A 23,592-nucleotide genomic window follows, 5' to 3' on the forward strand; every position below is an offset into this window, starting at 1 on the left:
ATAAGCAATAAATTTATCGACCAAATTTTTTCACTAACCTAAAGTACAATATGTCACGAGCAAACAATCTCATAATCGCTTGGATAGGTAAAAGCATTCCAGAGTTATTACCACATAAATTGACACATGTCAGATTTGAAAAAATGGGTCTGGTCCTGAAGGCCAAAAATAGCTTGGTCTTGAAGGGGTTAAATAAGGCCTTAGCCTGATGGAGTCCAATAGACTGTCCCTTTGGCCTCTGTCGGGGCTGGTATACGTTAGTATTCCTTGTTTTAGGTATGGAATAGCGTAGTAGACTGTGCTATTCTATTCAACAGGATCCTGCTAATAAAATGCATACCGCACAATATACTTTTTTTTTTACCGTGAAAACCTATACGTTACATACGCCACTCTATGGCAAAGTCACAGGCATCTGTTATACATATGAGCTTTTTAATAGCTTTTAATGGTGCATACATTAAATAGACGCCATAATAGCTTATGGGTGACTGATACCACTCTTAGTCATCTAATAGAAATATAAAGAAGACGTCAGCATTTTCAAGTATAACCTTTTATTTCAGTGCCTCATTCAACACCAATAGGCAATGTCTAGGCAACAAGCCTTTTACAAGCAGTATATAACAAACTGTTTCTCAAACACGCACGCACACACACACACACACACGCACGCACGCACGCACACACACACACACACACACACGCGATATATGGCTCCGATAGACGTGTACAAATGCAAATGTTACACCAATCAAAATGCATCATATGTAGATCATATGTTAATCCTATAATAATAAATGGCAGTGATAGTCACCAATGTAAAGTTCTTTCAATCGTGCAGGACTGCTGGGCTGGAGAATCGACTGTTCCATACTGACTCGTCAGTCTCTAGTTGTAACTGCGCATGACAAGACAGCCAACTACGTCAGACTCCTAAATGCATTCCCCATAATGTGGCAACAATCACATATGCGTCCCGGGCATCTACATAGCAACTGCCTAGTTATTCAACTATACTATAAAAGCGAATGTCTGTTTGTCTCCCTATTTAGGCATTCAAATGCCTGACCCCAAATTTGGCACATAGGTACATCAGGTGTCTGGGAAGGTTTTCTGTTATCAATCGTTCTGTTATCAATCATGACTGGCCTAAGTAGAGTCATGTGTTATTTAAAACCTTTTACTCTTATTCACCCCTTTTCTGGCCCACCACCCAATAACGACACGTGACAACCGAGGTTGGATATGACCACAGCAGCCGTTTATTTATTTACATTATTTTAAATGCAATTTAATCCGAGACATTCGGATAACTCCTTTTGGAATTTGACCGGAGAATTCCTCCTCTAATTCACATGACCCAACATGGGTCAGAATCAGAATTAACAATCATAATTTTTAATACTTTAACAGAGCAGGGGAAGTCCTTGAAGCCATTTTAAAACCGGATTTCCTTTAAGTTAGCCATATGCAAACCACCACCAACTCTTTACCTCCAGCCGTAAACCAGCTCGGAGGCACCGCTCACCTCTGCAGATGGCTCCAACCACCAGAAGACCACTTTAAAGGGATAACACCCTATGAAGTCTTCAAATGATATACCTTTTTGGGGGACGCATACCCCCGATGCGACCCCCCCACCATTTTGTACTGACCAACCTCAAGGACTCCCCCCGCCACAGCGAAACAGGCCTTGACTACCTTAAGCCTGTGAGTTCCTCCATACCACAACCGCCCTCTCAATTCCTTCTGCTAAGGCCAAGCTCCACAGATCAATTCCAACCTCGGTCAAATGCACCCCATCACTGCGCCAATAATTTCCAACCCCAGACTCCAGATCCCTGTGTCGAACACAAATGCCCTCGTTCTTGGCAACGAATTGTGACACCGCCCGATTCACCTTAATGCGGGCCTTATTGACCCTCTCCATCGACCTTGCCAGGCGCCACAGCTTCCTCGGAACTATGTCCGACCAAACAATCACCAAGGACGGATGAGACGCCCACAGACACAACAAATCGTGCTTTATATCCCGCACTAGCTCACGAAAGGGGCGTACCCCTAGATCGTTCCCCCCAACATGCAACACCAAAACCTCCGGGACTCTATCCAGACGAGCATATGTTTGAAACTCGGCCAGTACCCTGCTCCATAACATACCTCGAAATCCCAACCAATGTAACACCGCATCACGCCGCGGAATGCGAAGCTGGCGGCCATCCGGGCGCACGTCCGCCCGCAGTGCCCCCCAGTGCACAAAAGAATGTCCTAACAGCCAGACTAAACATGGGCGATGATCTGAAATGAAAGGACAAGAAACTCAAAGAAAAGCCATAAGAAACAACGTACAACTCATAACAAATGAGGGCAAACGTAAGTCCTAAACCTATTGGACTCCCAGCGGCCAATGCGACGCACACCCTCGTCATCCAACCCCCAACGCCCAGCTTCTGTAGCCGCTCCAATTCTGAACGAGTGAGACGAGTAACACCTGTCCCCCACACCAACCACAGCCAAGCATTTTCTGAATATTGCATCAAATTGATAGTTAGACAGAAACGCGCCATTCTCATGGCGGAGCAATGGCGCCTCCGGCACCTCACCAAGTGGCTTGAACGCAACCATGCAAACGACCGGACACATCGTCGACCCCGGGAGAGCAAACAACACTATCCGCTTACCACGGCCCAACTGATCAGTCTTGGACCGCCGCACCAACAACTCCAGTCTATCCCCGTAAAGACCCACATCCGCCTGTCGCAACCCGAGGAACTCATCCCATACCTGCAGATCTGCCTTGTGTTCCAACCCAAGCCTCACAAAATGATGGGAAGCCCTGATACCCGCCTTCGCAGCCGCCAATCGCCTACTAAAAATTCTACCCATTGGCATAATCCTACAGGCAAAATTTAACTTCCCCAGCAGCGACTGGAGTTCGCGCAAAGTGATCTTCTTCAGTCGGCAGGCCCGCCTCACTTCATGCCGCAAGGGTAGTAATTTATCCTCAGGCAGCCTGCATTCCATAGCGACCGACTCAATTGCGATCCCTAAAAAACAGATGGTGGAGACTGGGCCCTCAGTTTTACCCGGCGCCAACGGAATTCCAAAATCCGACGCAACCTTCTGCAAGCAATACAATAGGTTACCACAAACAGGGGAACCGCTAGGGCCGACACACAAAAAGTCATCCAGATATTGTATCAATGAGTCCACCCAAGCTACACCCTTTGTCACCCATTCCACGAAGCTACTAAAAGCCTCAAAGTATGCGCACGAAAGAGAACACCCCATTGGAAGACACCTATCGACATAAAACCCCAGAAGCAACCCAACAGCCGTTGGCTCTCCGGATGTACCGGCAGCAAACGAAAAGCCGCCTCAATGTCTGTCTTTGCCAACAACGCCCCGGGTCCCGCCCCACGCACCAACGCCACCGCTTTATCAAATGACGTGTAAACCACCGAGTATAAATTGTGATCTATCCCATCATTTACCGACGATCCCCTGGGAAAGGACAAATGATGAATCAAACTGAATTTATGGGGCTCCCGCTTCGGCACAATTCCCAAGGGGGATACAACTAGATCTACAATAGGCGGCTCGACAAAAAGGACCGGCCATGCGCCCCAACAAAACTTCTTTCAAAAGTTTTTCCGAAACAACCTCCGAGTGCAAATAAGCCGACTTAAGGTTACGCCGTGTAACCGGAACCTCATACGGAGGAGGGAGAATAACAAAACAAAAACGAAAACCCCTCAAAAATTAACTTGGCTGCAACCCTATCCGGATATTCAATTAGATACGGCGCCATTCTTTCCACCCTCACCGGCGACCGCCCCTTGACCAACGGAGGAGGACTGAGGACCGGACCGCTACCCTTTCCGCATACATTTTGCAGCCCCATGAGAGGAGCCGTTACACTCCGAACAGACATGTTTAAATTTGCATGAGGCCCCGAACTTACACTGGCCATCATTGAACTGCCAGCAGAACCCAAGTTTTGAACCGGAACCCTGTCCTGACTGACCCGACTGACCTCCTTGGCCAACGCTCTCGGGAAAGGACTGCTTCACCGGGGCCGTAACCCGCAACCACAGCGCAATATCTTTTTAATCCCCCCGAATCGCCGGCCTTACCGCTTTTCGCCTAGCGAAATTGCTCATTGTACCGCAACCACGCCTGCCCCCCGTACGCCCTATAGGCCTCCCCGATGACATCGAAATAACAGAACAACGCCAAGCAATTTTCCGGCGCCTTTTCCCCGATCACGCTCGCCAAAATAGCAAAAGCCTGCGACCAATTAACGAACGTCTGCGGGATAAGCTTCTTCTTCCTCTTTTTTACTCTCGTCCCGCTTGCTTTTATCCAAGTTGAACTTTGCAAGCGGCAGAAGAGAAAAAATGTCCACGTACTTGTCTTTCCAAATTCGATCCCTAACCTCCTGTTTCAGGTGAGCCCCTAACGGACCCTCAAAGCAGACATAAACCTCGCCCCGAGCACGATCATCCAGCCTAATTCTATCCCCATCGTTCTGCACCTCCGTTTGAACCGACACTGCTACCGCTTCTTTTGACACCCCTGCAACAATATCACCCACGGACCGCGGCAGTACATCACGAGGACCTTCCCATACCACCGCCGGGGACACCGCCGGAACTACAGGAGCCGCTGCCCTATCTAAATGCCCGACTAACTCGCGCAAACAACCCACCAAATCCGACAAGCCATCGCGCCCGACAACGCCACTATCGACAGCCGCAGCTTCCGCGCTCCCTGCTCCACCCTCATAACCCGACATGAAAATTGCTGGATACGGTAACGTAGGAGTTACACACTCACCGGACTGCCCAGGCGCTGTATTCCCGCCAGCCGGAAAATCCTGACCGCGCTGCGCCTCATCCAGCTCTCCATCTTCTAGCTCCTCTCTCGCTGCCGACTGGTACTCACACCGACATCTCCGACATGGGGACCCCGATATGCTGACCGAGGGGCCAGCCACCTACCGCCCGACCGTAGGGATCCAAACCTCCGACCGGACCTGTTGCCTTGACGTCGTCGCTGCTCTTGTCGTCCTCCCCGATGATCTTGAGGAAGCCTGCCCCCTGGCCGGCACATCACCATGCGGGGCGGCCGTGGACTGCACCCGGTATACAGCGGCTGAAGGCGGGGGTGTGATAGGGAGCCTGGCCTGCGACTCCCTGTTAACCGCCGAGCCCAGTCGCGGCTGGGGATTCCTGCCAGGACGCAGGCCCTGGGAGGAGGCGCCCGTCCCAGCAACCTGGCCTGCAGCATCCTTAGAAGGGCTCCCCCTGCGACGCCGGGCCCGCGGGGCCATATCTGAGCTCAGACGCTCTGGTGGACGGGACCGCCGGGAGCGGCGGGGTGACCGGGCCTGAGCCACCGCTCCCGACGACACCCTCTGCTTTATTGGAGCAGGGGCCGCAGGGATCATTTCTCCCCCTGCTGCTATAATGCTAACGCCTGTGAGGAGGGCGGGGGAAGGGGGCGCCTGAGTGCGACGGGCCTGCCTGAGGGATCCGGGCTAGCACTGCAACTGTTTCCTCCAGCCAGCCCGGATCATGGAACACCGCTGCAGCCTGCAGCTGCTCGAGCAATGCGGCCGGGGAAGACATACTACTACGGGCAGTGGGAGGTAAGTGCATGGCAAGCTCTCTCAGCAAGTTCTCTCTGCTAAGTTTCTACCTGTTGTTCCTCCCGCTGCTTCCGGCTCAATGCCGAAAACAGCGGCAGGAACAGATACCTCCCCCCTGTCCCCTCCCCTATACGTCTCCTCCTTTCCCTCACTAACTATCTCCTTTCCTATTGGCTCCCTCTCCCTCCTATGGCAGTCATGGAGGCTTCCCCTTAAGCCTTCCGCGCTGCCGTCCAGCCTCGTCTTTATCACAGAATCCTGATCCAATACTATTAGGGTATGTGCACACAATAACTGCAATTACGTCTGAAATTAGGGAGCTGTTTTCAGGAGAAAACAGCTCCTGAATTTCAGACGTAATTGCATGTACTCGCGTTTTGCGGGGCGTCTTTTACGGACGTAATTTGGAGCTGTTCTTCATTGGAGTCAATGAAAAACGGCTCCAATTACGTCCCAAGAAGTGTCCTGCACTTCTTTTGAAGAGGCTGTAATTTTACGTGCCGTCTTTTGACAGCGACGCGTAAAATGACAGGTCGTCGGCACAGTACATGGTAAAGTCCATTGAAAGTAATGGGCAGATGTTTGCCGACGTATTGGAGCCGTTTTTTCAGACGTAATTCGAGGCGTAAAACGCCTCCATTACGTCTGAAAATAGGTCGTGTGAACCCTGCCTTAAAGCAAATACAGACATATTCTGTACAAAGCGAATACATACACAGTCCCTTCAGGACTGAGACATTTCAGAGCTTTAGGACGAAGCCAGATTTTTTAAATCTGGTATGTGTTACTTTATTTGAGAATAAAACCGATGGTTTTACATATCCAAGTAATTCTGACAATGTTTTTTTTTGTCACATATTGCACTTTCTTTTGATGCAAAATTTAGGTCAATACGCTTTACATTTTCGTATTAAAAACCGCCAAGAATGGCGAAAAATTTAAAAAAAAACAACCATTTTTTTCCTATTTTTAACTTCAACATGGGACATATATACACTACCATTCAAAAGTTTGGGGTCACAAAGACAATTTTGTGTTTTCCATGAAAACTCACACTTATATTTATCAAATGAGTTGCAAAATGACTAGAAAATATAATCAAGACATTGACAAGGTTAGAAATAATGATTTTTATTTGAAATAATAATTTTCTCCTTCAAACTTTGCTTTCTTCAAAGAATGCTCCATTTGCAGCAATTACAGCATTGCAGACCTTTGGCATTCTAGCTGTTAATTTGCTAAGGTAATCAGGAGAAATTTCACCCCATGCTTCCAGAAGGCCCTCCCACAAGTTGGATTGGCTTGATGGGCACTTCTTGCGTACCATACAGTCAAGCTGCTCCCACAACAGCTCTATGGGGTTGAGATCTGGTGACTGCGCTGGCCACTCCATTACAGATAGAATACCAGCTGCCTGCTTCTTCCCTAAATAGTTCTTGCATAATTTGGAGGTGTGCTTTGGGTCATTGTCCTGTTGTAGGATGAAATTGGCTCCAATCAAGCGCTGTCCACAGGGTATGGCATGGCGTTGCAAAATGGAGTGATAGCATTCCTTATTCAAGATCCCTTTTACCTTGTACAAATCTCCCACTTTACCAGCACCAAAGCAACCCCAGACCATCACATTACCTCCACCATGCTTGACAGATGGCATCAGGCACTCTTCCAGCATCTTTTCAGTTGTTCTGCGTCTCATAAATGTTCTTCTGTGTGATCCAAACACCTCAAACTTCGATTCTTCTGTCCATAACACTTTTTTCCAATCTTCCTCTGTCCAATGTCTGTGTGCTTTTGCCCATATTAATCTTTTCCTTTTATTAGCAAGTCTCATATATGGCTTTTTCTTTGCCAATCTGCCCTGAAGGCAAGCATCCCGGAGTCGCCTCTTCACTGTAGACGTTGACACTGTTTTGCGGGTACTATTTAATGAAGCTGCCAGTTGAGGACCTGTGAGGCGTACATTTCTCAAACTAGAGACTCTAATGTACTTGTCTTGTTGCTCAGTTGTGCAGCGGGGCCTCCCACTTCTCTTTCTACTCTGATTAGAGCCTGTGTGTGCTGTCTTCTGAAGGGAGTAGTACACACCGTTGTAGGAAATCTTCAGTTTCTTGGCAATTTCTCGCGTTTCTAAGAACAAGAATAGACTGTCGAGTTTCACATGAAAGCTCTCTTTTTCTAGCCATTTTGAGAGTTTAATCGAACCCACAAATGTAATGCTCCAGATTCTCAACTAGCTCAAAGGAAGGTCAGTTTTATAGCTCCTCTAAACAGCAAAACTGTTTACAGCAGTGCTAACATAATTGCACAAAGGTTTTCAAGTGTTTTCTAATCATCCATTAGCCTTCTAACACAGTTAGCAAACACAATGTACCATTAGAACACTGGAGTGATGGTTGCTGGAAATGGGCCTCTATATACCTATGTAGATATTGCATTAAAAACCAGACGTTTGCAGCTTGAATAGTTATTTAGCACATTAACAATGTATAGAGTGTATTTCTGATTAATTTAATGTTATCTTCATTGAAAAAAACTGTGCTTTTCTTTCAAAAATAAGGAAATTTCTAAGTGACCCTAAACGTTTGAACGGTAGTGTACATGATAGGCTTAGATACGTGGCCGCAGCTGACATTATCATACATGATAGGCTTAGGTACATGGCCCCAGCAGACAGTATCATACATGATAGGCTTAGATACGTGGCCCCAGCTGACAGTATCGCACATGATAGAATCAGGGCTCATTCAGACGAGTATGAATCTCGTCCGTGGGCTGTGCGTTAAAATAACGCACAGCACACGGACCCGTTGATTTCAATGCGGCTATTCACACATGCGTGAGTTTTCACGCAGCGAGTGTCCATTGCATGAAACTCACTGCATGTCCTATAATAGTGCGTTTTCACGCACCTAGTTGCTCATTGAAGTCAATTGGTGTGTAAATCCCACGGACAGCACACGAACGACATCTGTGTGCTGTCCGTGTTTCATGCATCAATTACATTGAAAAAAAAAGTGCTTGCAAGTGCGTGAAAAACACATGCCACACGCAAAGCACACTGATGCAAAATGCAACGCTCACGACCAGATTTACGCGCGTATTTTACCCGCGTAAATCTGTCACGCTCATGTGAATGTAACCTTAGATACAGGGACCCAGCAGTAAGTATCCTTGTACTAACCCTCAGGGTCAAGTTTGGCATTTCTGGGGCCCCAAGCGAAGTTCTAATCAAAGACACATGTAGAGAGTTTCCCATACAATGCCCCCTGTATATAGTGTCACAACTCCCCTGTATGGTTCCACACACAGTCCCCCTCCCATATATCCCCCTTGTAGACAGTGCCATGCAGTCCCCTGTAGGCAGTCCCACATAACCTCCTTGTCTCAGGAGACCGTATCACACATGATAGGCTTAGATACATGGCCCAGCAGACCGTATTATACATGATAGACTTAGATACAGGGCCACAGCAGTAAGTATCCCTGTATTAACATATGTTCACCCCCAAAAAAAATGTTTGTATGTATATGTATGCGTATATATATATATATATCGCTTGAGAAAGGCCCCATTGAGCAGGGCTGAAACGTTGCGCTTGTGGTGAATAAAGGATCCTTATTTTTCACTTTACTCTGGAGTGCTGACCTGTGTATTGGATTTGTCTGTGGATTTGTGACACTGGTCGTGTGTCTGAACAGGGACTTGCACCCCACACTGGAAGAACGGTGCTGCTTTTACTTTACTTGCATATATATATATATATATATATATATATATATATATATATATATATATATATATATATATATGACAAAAAATAGGCAGCACTCCGTTCAGGTAGAGGTGAAAAAAGAGGGTACTTTTATTGTCCCATAAACAGTGGCAACGTTTCAGCTCCTTCCTTTCTTGAGAAAGGCTCCAGTGGAAGGAGCTGAAATGTTGCCACTGTTTATGGGACAATAAAAGTACCCTCTTTTTTCACCTCTACCTGAACGGAGTGCTGCCTATTTTTTGTCTTATATATATATATAGATATACATATATCTATATATATATATATATCTATCTATATATATATATATATATATATATATATATATATATATATGCTGGAGCAGCACGGAGGACATTATACAGCAGTTATGAGTAGTGTAGCTGAGAATCCAGCACTGGGGTGACGTGTAACTCTTACCAGCAGCCTGTCTCTTTCTCACTCTGCTCCTACTTCTTCCCCCTGCTCACCCTCCTCTCTCTACACAGACTTGTATGCAGTGCATCTGTTGCTGACTCACTCTCTGTCTCTCCCTGCTCCCTCCTCCTGCTACCTACTCCCTTCTCCATAGATTCGTATAGGCAGGCTGTGAAGAGACACACCACCACCTTCTGCAGCCCATCAATTCTGCTCTCTAGCTAGGGATGGACTTTGCTTGACAACAGGGGATGGACAGCAGATTACAGGAAGGGAGACTCCTAGTGGCAGTACCTTCACAGTACCTTCACACAAAGATTGCATGGATAAAACAACTACATTTTAACAGTAAGTAAATTACAAAGTTGATCTATATCAGGTATACTATTAGATTAACATAAGTTAGTTTCCATTTAAGGCCCAGAACAGGCCGTTCCTTAAGGGGTTACGTTTGTTAATCATGAGATATTTTATTCTTTATGCTTATTTTGTGATCTAAATAGCAAGGTTGTAAGATATTTTGAAACTGAAGTCACATAAATGATGTAAATAAAAATGTATGCAAAAACAAAAGATGCTTAGCCTTTTAGTCACTAACATATAAGAAATCTCAGGTAACATTGCAATTAAAATAATATATATTATATAAAAATGGGTGTAGCAGTTTCACTCATGTCCAGTTGCTTGAGTGAGCCCAAAGGCCCTCCAGCCACAAAGACACCAGTATATTACATGGCACATGTTGTTTGGGCCCCTGTTACAGATTTTGTATTAGGACCCAGGAACTTCAAGTTATGCCTCGGTCACAGATACTATTACATCTACTGTATATTCTTTGAATTGATACCTGTTTATGATTCTTTTTATTAATTAACCTAATAACACTCAATATTTGTGTTCTTGTATTAGGCCAACATTTCTGCTGACTACTCCTTTAGATATTTGGCCAGGAAAAAATGTTATTATAGGAATTGATCTGCTACCAGGGAGTCCACCTGTAGTAAAAGTTGAAGCTGAAATCCTCATGGACAATATTACACTGCTTCAAGCAGAAGGATTGTTTCAAAAAGGTAAGAAAAAAACATGATCTAACATTAAAATGGGGATAAAATAAAGTACTGATAACATGATATCTCCTCTGAATTTTCTTCTATGACCATTTTAGCATGTGTACAAAAGTAAATGTTTCTATTATAAAGCAAGTTAAAAATCACAAGCATTTTTAGGAAGAAAATAATATTGTTTGAAGTATATTATACACACATATGCACCCATATTTTAGGTGACTGAACTGCTATTTTGTGTATTGTGATATCTTACGTAGATACTCATTAGGTTTATGTGGAGACTTTAAGGATTTTTTTTTATATCACAGCATATTATGCGAAAAGACAAACTCAATTATATAAACAAACATTGCTCTACTACATTTGTAATATGATTGTGTTTTCTTGTAGGAACTATTGGAAAACTAGTTCTCCCACAAGTAAGTACACAAATTTTTATTTCTTCAGTGTTTGGTAAATATGATTGCTACTAATTATTTATCTGTGTATGTATATATATATATATATATATATATATATATATATATATATATATATATATAGGGGTGGGATATATTAGGCAGAAAATGAACAGTCAGTTCATAAAGTTGAAGTGTTGGAAACCGGAAAAATGGGAAAGCATAAAGTTATGGGCAAATTTTAAAGGGCTAAATTGTGATGGCTAGACAATTGGGACAGGACATATCCAAAACGGCAAGCCTTGTAGGGTGCAGCTATGCAGTGTTTATTACCTTCCAAAAGTGGTGCAGGGAAGAACTACCAGTGAAACAACGACAGTGTGATGGGCGCCCAGGGATTATGGAAGCGAGTGGGAAGAGAAGGCTAGCATGTCCAGTCCGATCCCACGGAAGAGCTACTGTAGCACAAATAGCTGAAAAAGTTAATGCTGGCCATAGTAGAAAAGTGTGAAAACACACAGTGATTTGCAGCTTGATACGTTTTGGACTAAGAGCTTATGCACTGCAAAAAGCACTTTCAATGGACACATGCTCATCAGAACTGGACCATGGAGGAATGGAAATAAACGGCCTAGACTATTGAATCACATTCTCTTTTACATCATATGGATGGCCGCGTGCTTGTGCGGCACCAACCTAGGGCAGAAATGACACCAGGATGGACTATGGGAAGAAGGCAAGCCGGCGGTGGCAGTGTGATGCTTTGGGCAATCTTGGGTCCTGACATTCATGTGGATGTTACTTTAACATCCACATGATATTTAGGTATCACCTATGTAAACATTGTTGCAGACAAGAAAAATCCCTTATTGCAATGGTGCTCCCTAATGGAAGTGGCCTCTTTCAGCAGGATAATTTGCCCTGCCACACTGCAAAAATTGTTAACGGAATGTTTTGAGGAACATGAGAAAGAGTTCAAAGTGTTGACATTGGCGATTGAACATCTGTGGGAAGTGCTGGGAAAACAAGTTCAATCCATGGAGGTCCCACCTTGCAACTTACAGGTCTTAAAGGGGTTGTCCGGGTTATTCAAATTGATGGCCTATCTTGGTGCCAGATACCACAGGATACCCGCAGAGGTCTTGTGGAGTGCATTACTTTGACGGGTCAGAGCTGTTTTGACGGCACGAGGAGGACCTATATTAAGCAGGAGGTTTAAATGTTACGTTTGAAGGATGTATGTGTATATATATATATATATATATATATATATATATATAGTGTCCATGGCTACGGGCCGTCGGGTTTAGTCACCTCCCGACGCCCGCAGCAATGGATCCGTGAGCACTGGTCCCCATCTCCTTCCTAGGAGACGCTCCGGTCTAAAGGGCCAGCGTGCACACAAGAGGAAATCATCATCATCAACTGCCCACGATTTCCTCGTCTATAAGAAGGCCCCAGCCCTTCTGATCCTTGCCTGAGCGTTGTTAGTTATCCCAAGTCTGTCTTGCAAATGGTCCCTTAGTGTTTCCCGTTCCAGTTGTAACCCGTGCCCTGTTACCTGTTCCTGTATCCCATGCTATTCTTGCTCCTGTGCCTACTAGTGTCGGAGTCGTGTCACGTCCTGTGTCATCTGCCACGTCCAGAGGAATTCGCCAAGTCTGGCGCAACCTGCGGCATCTGTGTCATCCGCCACGTCCTGTCATCTGCCATGTCCAGAGGATTTAGCCATGTCTGGCGCAACCTTCGGCACCTGTGTCATCCGCCACGTTTGGCGTTACATGCTGCACCCATCTTCATCAGTGCCAGAGCTGCGGCCACTGTCTGGACAATCCATGTACCCTTGTGCGGGACATTGTATTGCTGGGGTTCCCTGTTGTTTGGCTAGCTGCCTCCCCGCTACGACCTAGTGGGTCCATAAATCCGCAGCGTGACAGTACGCTCAGGCCATGGACCTCGCTGGTCAACCTGAGACCTTGACGACACAAGCCTTGCTGACCGAGATGGAGGATATTCAGTCACGACAAGACCAACTCCTCCTGTCGGGGAATGCCATAGCCCATCGGCTGCTTGCTCCAACCACAGTCGTCACCGCACCCATTCCTGCTGTTCCTCTTGCTACACTTCCTGTCTGTACCAGAACCAATCCTCTGTGCTTCCTGCCGCTACCTCCACGCTATGACGGAGATCCGAGGTCCTGCAGGGGTTTTTTGAATCAGTGCCAGATCCACTTCAGATTACATGCCAGGTCCTTCTCTTCGGATGACGTCAGGATCGCCTTCATCATCTCTCTCCTTACTGGCAAAGTCCTGGCATGGGCTAATCCTCTGTGGGAACATCAGGGACCAGAGACCCGTGACTTGCAGTGTCTCTTACGGACATTCCGCTCGATCTTTGAGGAACCTGGGAGAGTTTCTTCGGCTGCTACATCCCTGCTGACCCTACACCAGGGAGACCTCTCCATGGGCGAGTATGCTATTCAGTTCCGTATCCTGGCTGCTGAGTTGACCTGGAACAACGAGGCTTTGGTGGCCACATTCTGGCAGGGATTGTCTTCAGGGATTAAGGACGAGCTGGTTGCTCGCGATCTGCCATCTACCCTGGACGATCTTATCCTACTCGCCTCCCGGGTTGACATGAGGATCGTGGAGCATTCCCAAGAGGTTCTCTGGGAGAGAGAACTTCCTAGGCTGGATTCTACTTTCAAGCAATCCTCCTCAGTCGTCCCACCAGAGGATCTTGTGCAGAGTAACCAAGCCAAGTTGTCTATCCGGGAGAGACAGCGCAGATGCACTTCTGGACTTTGTCTGTATTGCGGCCTCGGAGGCCATATTGTGCGTCTGTGTCCCCAGAGGCCAGAGAGACCCCATTGCCTAGGATTGGTTGGAGAGACAACCCTAGGTGGAACGGTACCTAATAGAGCATTCTGTTCCAAACTGACTATTCCTGTGACTCTAGTACCCGGTGAGAAGATGCATCGGGTTTCTGCCTGTCTTGACTCTGGGTCTGCGGCAAACTTCATTCAAAAGGAGCTAGTGGATCATCTTCAGTTGCCCACAGTTCCCCTGGAGACATCTTTGGCTGTTGCCTCGCTGAATGGACTGCCTCTGCCTGATCCTGTCATTTCTAAAACCAAGCCGTTGAAGCTCCAGGTTGGAGTCCTTCATTCTGAACTGATTTCTTTCCTTGTTTTGCCCAAGGCCATCAATCCTGTTCTGCTGGGCCTGCCTTGGCTTTGACTACATGCCACAGTCCTGGACTGGAATTCTGGAGAGGTTCTCCAATGGAGCTCCAAGTGCCTTGGTCGTTGTCTGTTGCAGATCCATCTTGTCAAGCCTCCTCTGCCTCAGTCATTGGCGGGACTCCCCCCCCCCCGCAGTTTGCTCAGTTTGCAGATGTTTTCAGCAAAAGGGAGGCTGAGACACTGCCTCCACATCAGACTTATGACTGCCCCATTGAACTGGTTTCTAATGCCTCTCTCCCCCGTGGCCGAGTATATCCTCTCTCCTTGCCAGAGTCTCTATCCATGTCGGCCTATATCAAGGAGAATTTGTAGAGGGGTTTCATACAAAAGTCTTCCTCCCCGGCCGGGGCTGGATTCTTCTTCGGTAAAAAGAAGGACGGATCCCTTCGACCCTGCATTGACTACCATGGTCTCAACCAGATCACGGTCAAGAACAAATACCCATTGCCACTTATATCCGAGCTGTTTGATCGCATACGAGGAGCCAACATTTTTTCTAAGCTAGATCTGCGGGGGGCTTATAACCTAGTCCAGATTCGCCGGGTGGATGAATGGAAGATGGCATTTAACACCTGGGACGGGCACTATAAATACCTAGTTGTGCCCTTCGGACTGTGTAATGCTCCCACAGTGTTTCAGGAGTTCGCTAATGATATCTTCCAAGATCTCCTCTATGTCTGTGTTGTTGTTTATCTCGATGATATTTTGATTTTCTCCCCAGATTCGACGACTCATCAGAGGCATGTCCGTCAAGTTCTACTACGATTAAGAGAGAATCGTTTATACGCCAAGCTGGAGAAGTGCGTCTTTGAGAGGAGTTCTCTGCCCTTCCTGGGCTACATAATCTCGGATCAAGGTCTCAAGATGGATCCTGAGAAAGAGAGAACTGTCCTGGAGTGGCCACGTCCTTAAGGCCTAAGGGCCATAAAGCGGTTCCTGGGATTCGCCAATTTCTACCGGCAGTTTATTCCAAACTTCTCATGTCTGACGGCTCCCATCTCTACCTTTACCAAGAAGGGTGTGAATGCCAAGGTGTGGACTTCAGAGGCAAAGTCCGCATTTATTAGCCTCAAGAGAGCCTTCACTTCAGCTTCGATCCTCCATCATCCTGACGTATCTCGGCAGTTCTCACTGGAAGTGGATGCTTCCTCTGTTGGTGCTGGTGCACTTCTGTTCCAGATGAGCTGCAAAGGAAAGGCAGTAGTATGTGGCTACTATTCTAGACTTCTTTCTTCTGCTGAGCGCAATTACTCTATTGGAGATCGGGAGCTAGTAGCATTCAAATTGGCTCTGGAGGAGTGGAGACATCTTCTAGAGGGCACAGCTCACCCCATCCTGATCTTCACCGACCACAAGAACCTTCAGTCTGCTCAACGACTGAATCCCCGTCAAGCCAGGTGGTCGCTGTTCTTCACCCGTTTCCAGTTTGCGCTCCACTACCGTCCCGCAGACAAGAATGTGAGGGCCGATGCCCTGTCCAGATCATTTGAGACGGAAGACACGGTGGAGTCCCTTCAGACTATCATAGACCCATCCTGCATTGTCACTGCTAATCCTCTGCAGGTTAGAGACATCCCTCCGGGGAGGACTTTTGTTCGGTTGGCAGACAGGAGAAGAATTCTCCGCTGGGGAGACAGTTCTAAACTAGCTTGGCACGCTGGTGTCCGTAAAACCCAAGACCTGATTGCTCGTCACTTCTGGTGACCCACGCTACCTAAAGATGTTCTGGACTTTGTCTCTTCTTGCACGGTGTGTGCTTCCAACAAAGTTACTCACTTCAAGCCTGCTGGCCTGCTTCAACCTCTGCCTGTACCCAACACCCCCTGGCAGCACATTGCGATGGACTTTGTTACAAACCTTCCCCCCTCAGCAGGATGCAACACTGTCTGGGTGGTGGTGGACCGATTCTCTAAGATGGCACATTTTATCCCGCTGACCGGCCTACCTTCTGCTCCCCGACTGGTGAGTCTCTTCATTCAACACAAGTTCTGGAGAGCCCTCTGTAAACTCCTGCATGTGAGATTGGAATTTTCCTCAGCTTATCACCCCCAGTTCAATGGGCAAGTTGAGAGGATCAACCAGATCATGGAGAATTATCTCCGCCACTTCATCTCTTCACAGCACGATAACTGTGTACAGCTTCTTCCATGGGCCAAGTTGTCGTACAACAACCACACAAGTGAGTCCCCCACTTCCACTCCATTTAACATTGTGTACAGTCAACATCCTAGAGTCCCCCTTCCAGTGTCGACCACATCTCAGGTACCCGCTGCTGACTCTGCATATGGGGACTTTTTGCAAATCTGGCAACAGACCCGGTCCTCTATTTTGCTGGCAGTCGATCGCATGAAGCGAAAAGCAGATACTAGGAGAAGAGAACCGCCTCAGTATCTTCCAGGTACCAAAGTCTGGCTGTCCTCTCGGTACATTAGTTCGAGGGTACTTTCATACAAGTTTGCTCCCAGGTTCCTTGGTCCTTTCGAGATTCTGCAACAGATAAACCCTGTCTCCTATAAGCTGCGGCTGCCGCCTACCCTCAGAATCCCCAACTCCTTTCATGTGTCCCTCCTGAAGCCTGTGGTCCTGAACCACTACAGCAAGACTTCTAGTTCCACAGTTGCTCCCAGCGGTTCTTCTGATGTGTTCGAGGTGAGGGAGATCCTGGACTGCAAAAGGGTAGGAAGAAGGACTTTCTATTTAGTGGACTGGAGAGGGTTTGGTCCTGAGGAGAAGAGAACCTCAGTGCTCCTGCTCTTATTAAAAAATTCCTCTCTCACTCTGGCCCCAAGAAGAGGGGGCGTAAGAGGGGGGATACTGTAGCGTCCATGGCCACGGGCCGTCGGGTTTACTCACCTCCCGACGCCCACAGCCATGAATCCGTGAGCGCTGGTCCCCATCTCCTTCCTAGGAGACGCCAGCGCTCACTTCCGCTCCAGTCTGCTGTGTCCTGTAGGGTGCGCGCGCCTTAAAGGGCCAGCGCGCGCACAAGAGGAAATCATCATCATCAACTGCACATGATTTCCTGGTCTATAAGAAGGCCCCAGCCCTTCTGATCCTTGCCTGAGCATTGTTAGTTATCCCAAGTCTGTCTTGCAAATGGTCCCTTAGTGTTTCCCGTTCCAGTTGTTACCCGTGCCCTGTTACTTGTTCCTGTATCCTGTGCTGTTCTTGTTCCTGTGCCTACTAGTGTCAGAGTCGTGTCACGTCCTGTGTCATCTGCCAAGTCCAGAGGAATTCGCCACGTCTGGTGCAACTTGCGGCATCTGTGTCATCCGCCATCTGTTTGGCGTTACTTGCTGCACCCATCTCCATCAGTGCCAGAGCTGCGGCCACTGTCTGGACTATCCAGGTATCCTTGTGTGGGACATTGTATTGCCGGTGTTCCATGTTGTTTGGCTAGCTGCCTCCCCGCTATGGCGGTACGGCCTAGTGGGTCCACAAAACTGCAACGTGACAATATATATATATATATAGATATATATATATATATATATATATCTATATATATATATACACATATATATCCATCTATACACAGGTGGGCCTAATGAAGTGTCCTTTAAATATAATACAGCTCTCTTTCTATAAGAATATATTATGTATATACACACACACAGTATATATTCAACAGAGCCGTATAATATTTAAGGAATAGTTTATTATGGAAAACCCCTCTAAATATGATCCTCAACATAATCACTGATACAGTGCAGACTAGAATAATATAGACCAAAACAGTGTAAATAGCAACATAAAATATTTCACCTACTGTAATATACAAATTACAGTTTTCTAGATAAGTAGCAATTCTGCCGCCTCACAATCCCAGACAAATAGTACTGTAATATAAATTAGCTGTTGGCTAAATTACATTAGGTGTTCAAGGTCGGACTGACCCACTAAAGGATTTACCAATAGGCCCAGGTTCTGACACAATAATGGGCCCAAAGAGGTTAAGCAGAAGACAATTACATTTAAAGTGACAATCTAATTCCCTGACTGGTGGTGTTAAAATAAATAAATACTCCCCTAGCCTTTGTTTTCCCACTGCTCTTTTTTCTTTGCCAGATATCGATAGTCCTAGTGGAAAAAAGGGATGCAAGGCCGGAATGTAGCTATTGAGCCCTTACTTTAAACTAAAGTGACTATCCTGCTGGACAGTTGCTTTAAACCTGATTTGGAGCTCATGGGGACAACCCTTATGAATTAATTCACAAATAACTTATTACAATTTGTTAATAATATGATCAGTATTCACAATAATAACAATTAACATAATCACATAATAATTAACACTCTAAGGCTGCCAATGGGTTACCGTGGCAATCAGGGGTCTAACAAAGGCCTCTAGGTCTACCATAGGTTTTTAGGATGTAGGCCACTGCTGCAATTGTAACATTCCATAGAATAAAGTTATCATAATATTTACACCACAAGGCGCAAGAACAAGAAAAAAAGAACAAGTGATGGCAGATTTGCCAATAAAAATTACAACTCGTCCCGTAAGAAAACAAGTCCTTATGCAACTATATCAATGGTTAAGGCTCTCGGAATGCAGAAAAAAATAAAATTAATTTTTTCATAAAACTTGCTTTTATTGTGCAAAAGTACTGAACATAATAAACTATATATATTTGGTATCATCACATTCGCCCCGACCAGTAGAATTAAGTTAAAGAGGCTCTGTCACCACATTATAAGTGCCCTATCTCCTACATAAGGAGATGGGCGCTATATACAGTAATACTTTTTATTTAAAAAAACGATCTATTTTTACCACCTTATTAGCGATTTTAGATTTATGCTAATGAGTTGCTTAATGCCCAAGTGGGTGTATTTTTACTTTAGACCAAGTGGGCGTTGTACAGAGGAGTGTATGACGCTGACCAATCAGCATCATGCACTCCTCTCCATTCATTTACTCAGCGCATAGGGATCCTGCTAGATCAGTATCTGCTGTCTTAGGGCTCATTTACACGAGCGTGTTATACGTCCGTGCAATGCGCGTGATTTTCACGCGTGTCGTACGGACCTATATTAGTCTATGGGGCAGTGCAGACTGTCAGTGACTTTTGCGCAGCGTGAGTCTGCTGCGTAAAACACACGACAGGTCCTATATTTCGGCGTTTTTCGCGCATCATGCACCCATTGAAGTAAATGGGTGCGTGAAAATAACGCATGCCACATGGAAGCACTTCCGTGGGACGAGCGTGATTCGCGTAACAGCTGTCAAACTGTGAATGTAAACAGGAAAGGACCACGTGCTTTTCTGTTTACAAACTTCCAAACGGAGTGTCATAATGATGGCGGCTGCGCGAAAATCACGCAGCCGCGCATCATATGCTGATGCCACACAGAGCTGTTAAGTTCCTTTTGCGCACGCTAAACACCGCGTTTTTTGCGTGCGCAAAACGCACACGCTCGTGTAAGCCCGGCCTTATACTAACACATTAACGATACTGAAGTGTTTAGACAGTGACTAGACATTCCACGGGATGTCTATTCACAATCCCTGCACTTTGTTAATCTGTCTGTGGTAGTTACAGCAGAGGACGCATAATCTCGCGAGATTACACGGTAAATGACAGGTTACAATGAGATCACGCTTCCTCTGCTGTAACTACCATAGAAACAGTAACGAAGTGCAGAGATTGTGAATAGACATCCCGTGGAATGTCTATTCACTGTCTAAACACTTCAGTATCGTTAATGTGTTAGTATAAGACAGCACATAGTGATCTAAAAGGATCCCTATGCGCTGACTAAATGAATGGAGAGGAGTGCATGATGCTGATTAGTCAGCGTCATACACTCCTCGTTACAACGCCTACTTGGCCTAAAGTAAAAATACGTCCACTTGGGCATTAAGCAACTCATTAGCATAAATCTAAAATTGCTAATAAAGTGGTAAAAATAGATATTTTTTTTAAATAAAAAGCATTACTGTCACCTACATTATAGCGCCCATCTCCTTATGTAGGAGATAGGGCACTTATAATGTGGTGACAGAGCCTCTTTAACATGTTATTTATACCGCATGTTAAACAGTGTAAAATAATCGCAAGGCCAGACCTTAAGGGGGTTAAAGGGGTTGTCTGGGCACGGACTGATTTTTCACTGATGACATATCCACAGAATAAGTCATCAGTATATGATCGTGAGGGTCCAGCACCCGGATCCCACGCCGTTCAGCCATTCTGGCTGCCTCCAGGCACAGGTTGTTTTGCACTGTATGCAGGGTTCGGTGCCAGAGCAGATGGCTCCATACACTGCATAGCAGCAGTGCTGCATAACTGGAACTCTGCTCCTATTCACTTGAATTGGAGCAGAGCTGCAGTACTCCAGCACGGCCGCTATACTGTGACCGGAGCCACCTGCTTCCAGCACGGACATCCGATGCCTGGAGAAAGCCGGAGCAGCTGATCAGTGCGGGGTCCGAGTGTCGAACCCCCACTGATCATATACTGATGACCTATCCTGTAGATAAGTCATCAGTATGAAAAATACTGATAACATATAAAAAAACATCCCGTGCCCAGACAACACCTTTAATTATAAAGGGCCACTCCAGTTATGTATACTGCCATGTCTCCTGTCAGAATTTGAAAAGTGATGGTGTGAGTCGCCGCTGCCAGATCGGTAGGTACTATATCCAAGGCAACTGTATGATGCTGCAAGCCTCGACTTCTCAGCCACTAGGCTTCCAGTTTTGTACTGTTGCCTCAGTAACCGGACTACCCGCTAGGATATGTTATCACTTTCTGATCAGAGGGGGTTCGGCTACTACTGATCCTGAGATTGAAGGAGCTACAGAATTGCTTTAGCGCTGCTGTGATGGCAGGAAGGAGGTGAAGGGAAAGTGAGCCCTAATCTACCCACCGCCCTGTCCCTGCCTACTTGCAACGACCCGCCCTAGGCGACGAGGTACAACTGGGCGGCGGTCCCTACGCTGTCTAAGTGCACAGGAAAACAAACAGGGAACACGCAAGGGAAGGGGCAGTAGCCACGGAACGCCACGAGGAAACGGAGCGGCGAACGAACAGTCAGGACCAGGACGAAGTGAGTAACCCGAGCGGGCACGGAGACAGAAGCAAGCCAGGGGCAAAGCAAAGCAAGACAAGGGGAACTGCAGCAAGGCAGAAGCACGGCAGAAGCAGGCTGGAGCAAGCAGCAGTGGGGCCAGGAATCCAAAAGAATAACAAGCAATGAGGAAGAGAAAACTGCAGGTATAAATGGACAGGGGGCGGAGCTAACTCTGACTGACCAGGCCGTGATAGGCTCTCCCACTCCTGAGCCTGCCACCCTGATTGGTGGGAGCCGGTGTCAGTCTAAGAGGTCTGGCCTCAGGTGTCGACTGATTAACCCTGGGAGTCTCCACAGACGTAGTGCCTGGCAGATCCATTACAGTACTCCCCCTTTTATGAGGGGCCACCGGACCCTTACTAAGAGGACCCGGTTTAGTGGGGAAGAGAAGGTGGAACCTCCTGACCAATACCCCAGCGTGAACATCTCGAGCAGGTACCCAAGTCCTCTCCTCCGGCCCGTATCCTCTCCAATGGACCAGGTACTGGAGGGAGCCCTGGATCATCCTACTGTCCACAATCTTGGCCACCTCGAATTCCACCCCCTCAGGGGTGAGAACGGGAACAGGAGGTTTCCTAGAGGGGGACCAGGACGGGGAGCAGCGTTTAAGGAGGGAGGCATGAAAGACGTCGTGTATGCGGAAGGATGGGGGCAGCTCCAGACGGAAGGATACAGGGTTGAGGACTTCAATGACCTTATAAGGCCCAATAAATCGGGGAGCAAACTTCCTGGACGAGACCTTAAGGCGCAAGTTCCTGGACGACAACCAGACCAAATCCCCGACGACAAACCGGGGGTTAGCAGAACGTCTACTATCTGCCTGAATCTTTTGTGCGCTCTGGGACGCCTCTAGGTTCTTCTGAACCTGGGCCCAGACAGTGCACAGTTCCCGATGAACATCCTCTACCTCAGGATTATTGGAACAACCAGGGGAGACGGAGGAGAACCTTGGGTTAAACCCGAAATTACAGAAAAACGGGGAGACCCCTGACGAGTTACTGACCCGGTTATTCAGGGAAAATTCAGCAAGGGGAAGGAATGAGACCCAATCGAATTGACAGTCAGAGATGAAACACCTTAAATATTGTTCCAGGGATTGGTTGGTCCTTTCCGTTTGGCCGTTAGTTTCGGGATGGAAAAAGTCTGCAACTCTCCCGGAAGGAGAGAAACGTCTTACGGTCCCCTGAAAACCGGTCAGGTAACTTGAGGTCGGGTTCTAGAGGTGAGGTGGTGCGCCCAACCCCTTGGGCCAGGGCCTGGACCTGTAGGGAGAGGCCCTGCATCTGCTGGGTCAGGGTCTCAAGGGGGTCCATGATAGCGACAGCGTAGGAGAAATGGTAGACTAGGTAAGGGCTTGTTATTCTGTGATGGCAGGAAGGAGGTGAAGGGAAAGTGAGCCCTAATCTACCCACCGCCCTGTCCCTGCCTACTTGCAACGACCCGCCCTAGGCGACGAGGTACAACTGGGCGGCGGTCCCTACGCTGTCTAAGTGCACAGGAAAACAAACAGGGAACACGCAAGGGAAGGGGCAGTAGCCACGGAACGCCACGAGGAAACGGAGCGGCGAACGAACAGTCAGGACCAGGACGAAGTGAGTAACCCGAGCGGGCACGGAGACAGAAGCAAGCCAGGGGCAAAGCAAAGCAAGACAAGGGGAACTGCAGCAAGGCAGAAGCACGGCAGAAGCAGGCTGGAGCAAGCAGCAGTGGGGCCAGGAATCCAAAAGAATAACAAGCAATGAGGAAGAGAAAACTGCAGGTATAAATGGACAGGGGGCGGAGCTAACTCTGACTGACCAGGCCGTGATAGGCTCTCCCACTCCTGAGCCTGCCACCCTGATTGGTGGGAGCCGGTGTCAGTCTAAGAGGTCTGGCCTCAGGTGTCGACTGATTAACCCTGGGAGTCTCCACAGACGTAGTGCCTGGCAGATCCATTACAGCTGCATTCCTGTCT

At 47.2% G+C, this 23,592-nt stretch overlaps 1 protein-coding gene across 1 annotated transcript in view; it reads left to right on the forward strand.

Annotated features, from left to right (window-relative positions):
* The window catches only part of CD109 (CD109 molecule), a 203,979-nt gene that overhangs the window by 12,644 nt on the left and 167,743 nt on the right, over positions 1 to 23,592 (forward strand). The window contains exons 2-3 of the mRNA XM_075862035.1: positions 10,756 to 10,916; positions 11,304 to 11,332. Coding sequence (XP_075718150.1) covers positions 10,756 to 10,916; positions 11,304 to 11,332 — 190 coding nt within the window. The remainder of the gene's footprint in view (positions 1 to 10,755; positions 10,917 to 11,303; positions 11,333 to 23,592) is intronic.

The sequence above is a fragment of the Rhinoderma darwinii genome, chromosome 4 (assembly GCF_050947455.1).
Source record: "Rhinoderma darwinii isolate aRhiDar2 chromosome 4, aRhiDar2.hap1, whole genome shotgun sequence".
Classification (NCBI taxonomy): Eukaryota; Metazoa; Chordata; class Amphibia; order Anura; family Rhinodermatidae; genus Rhinoderma; species Rhinoderma darwinii.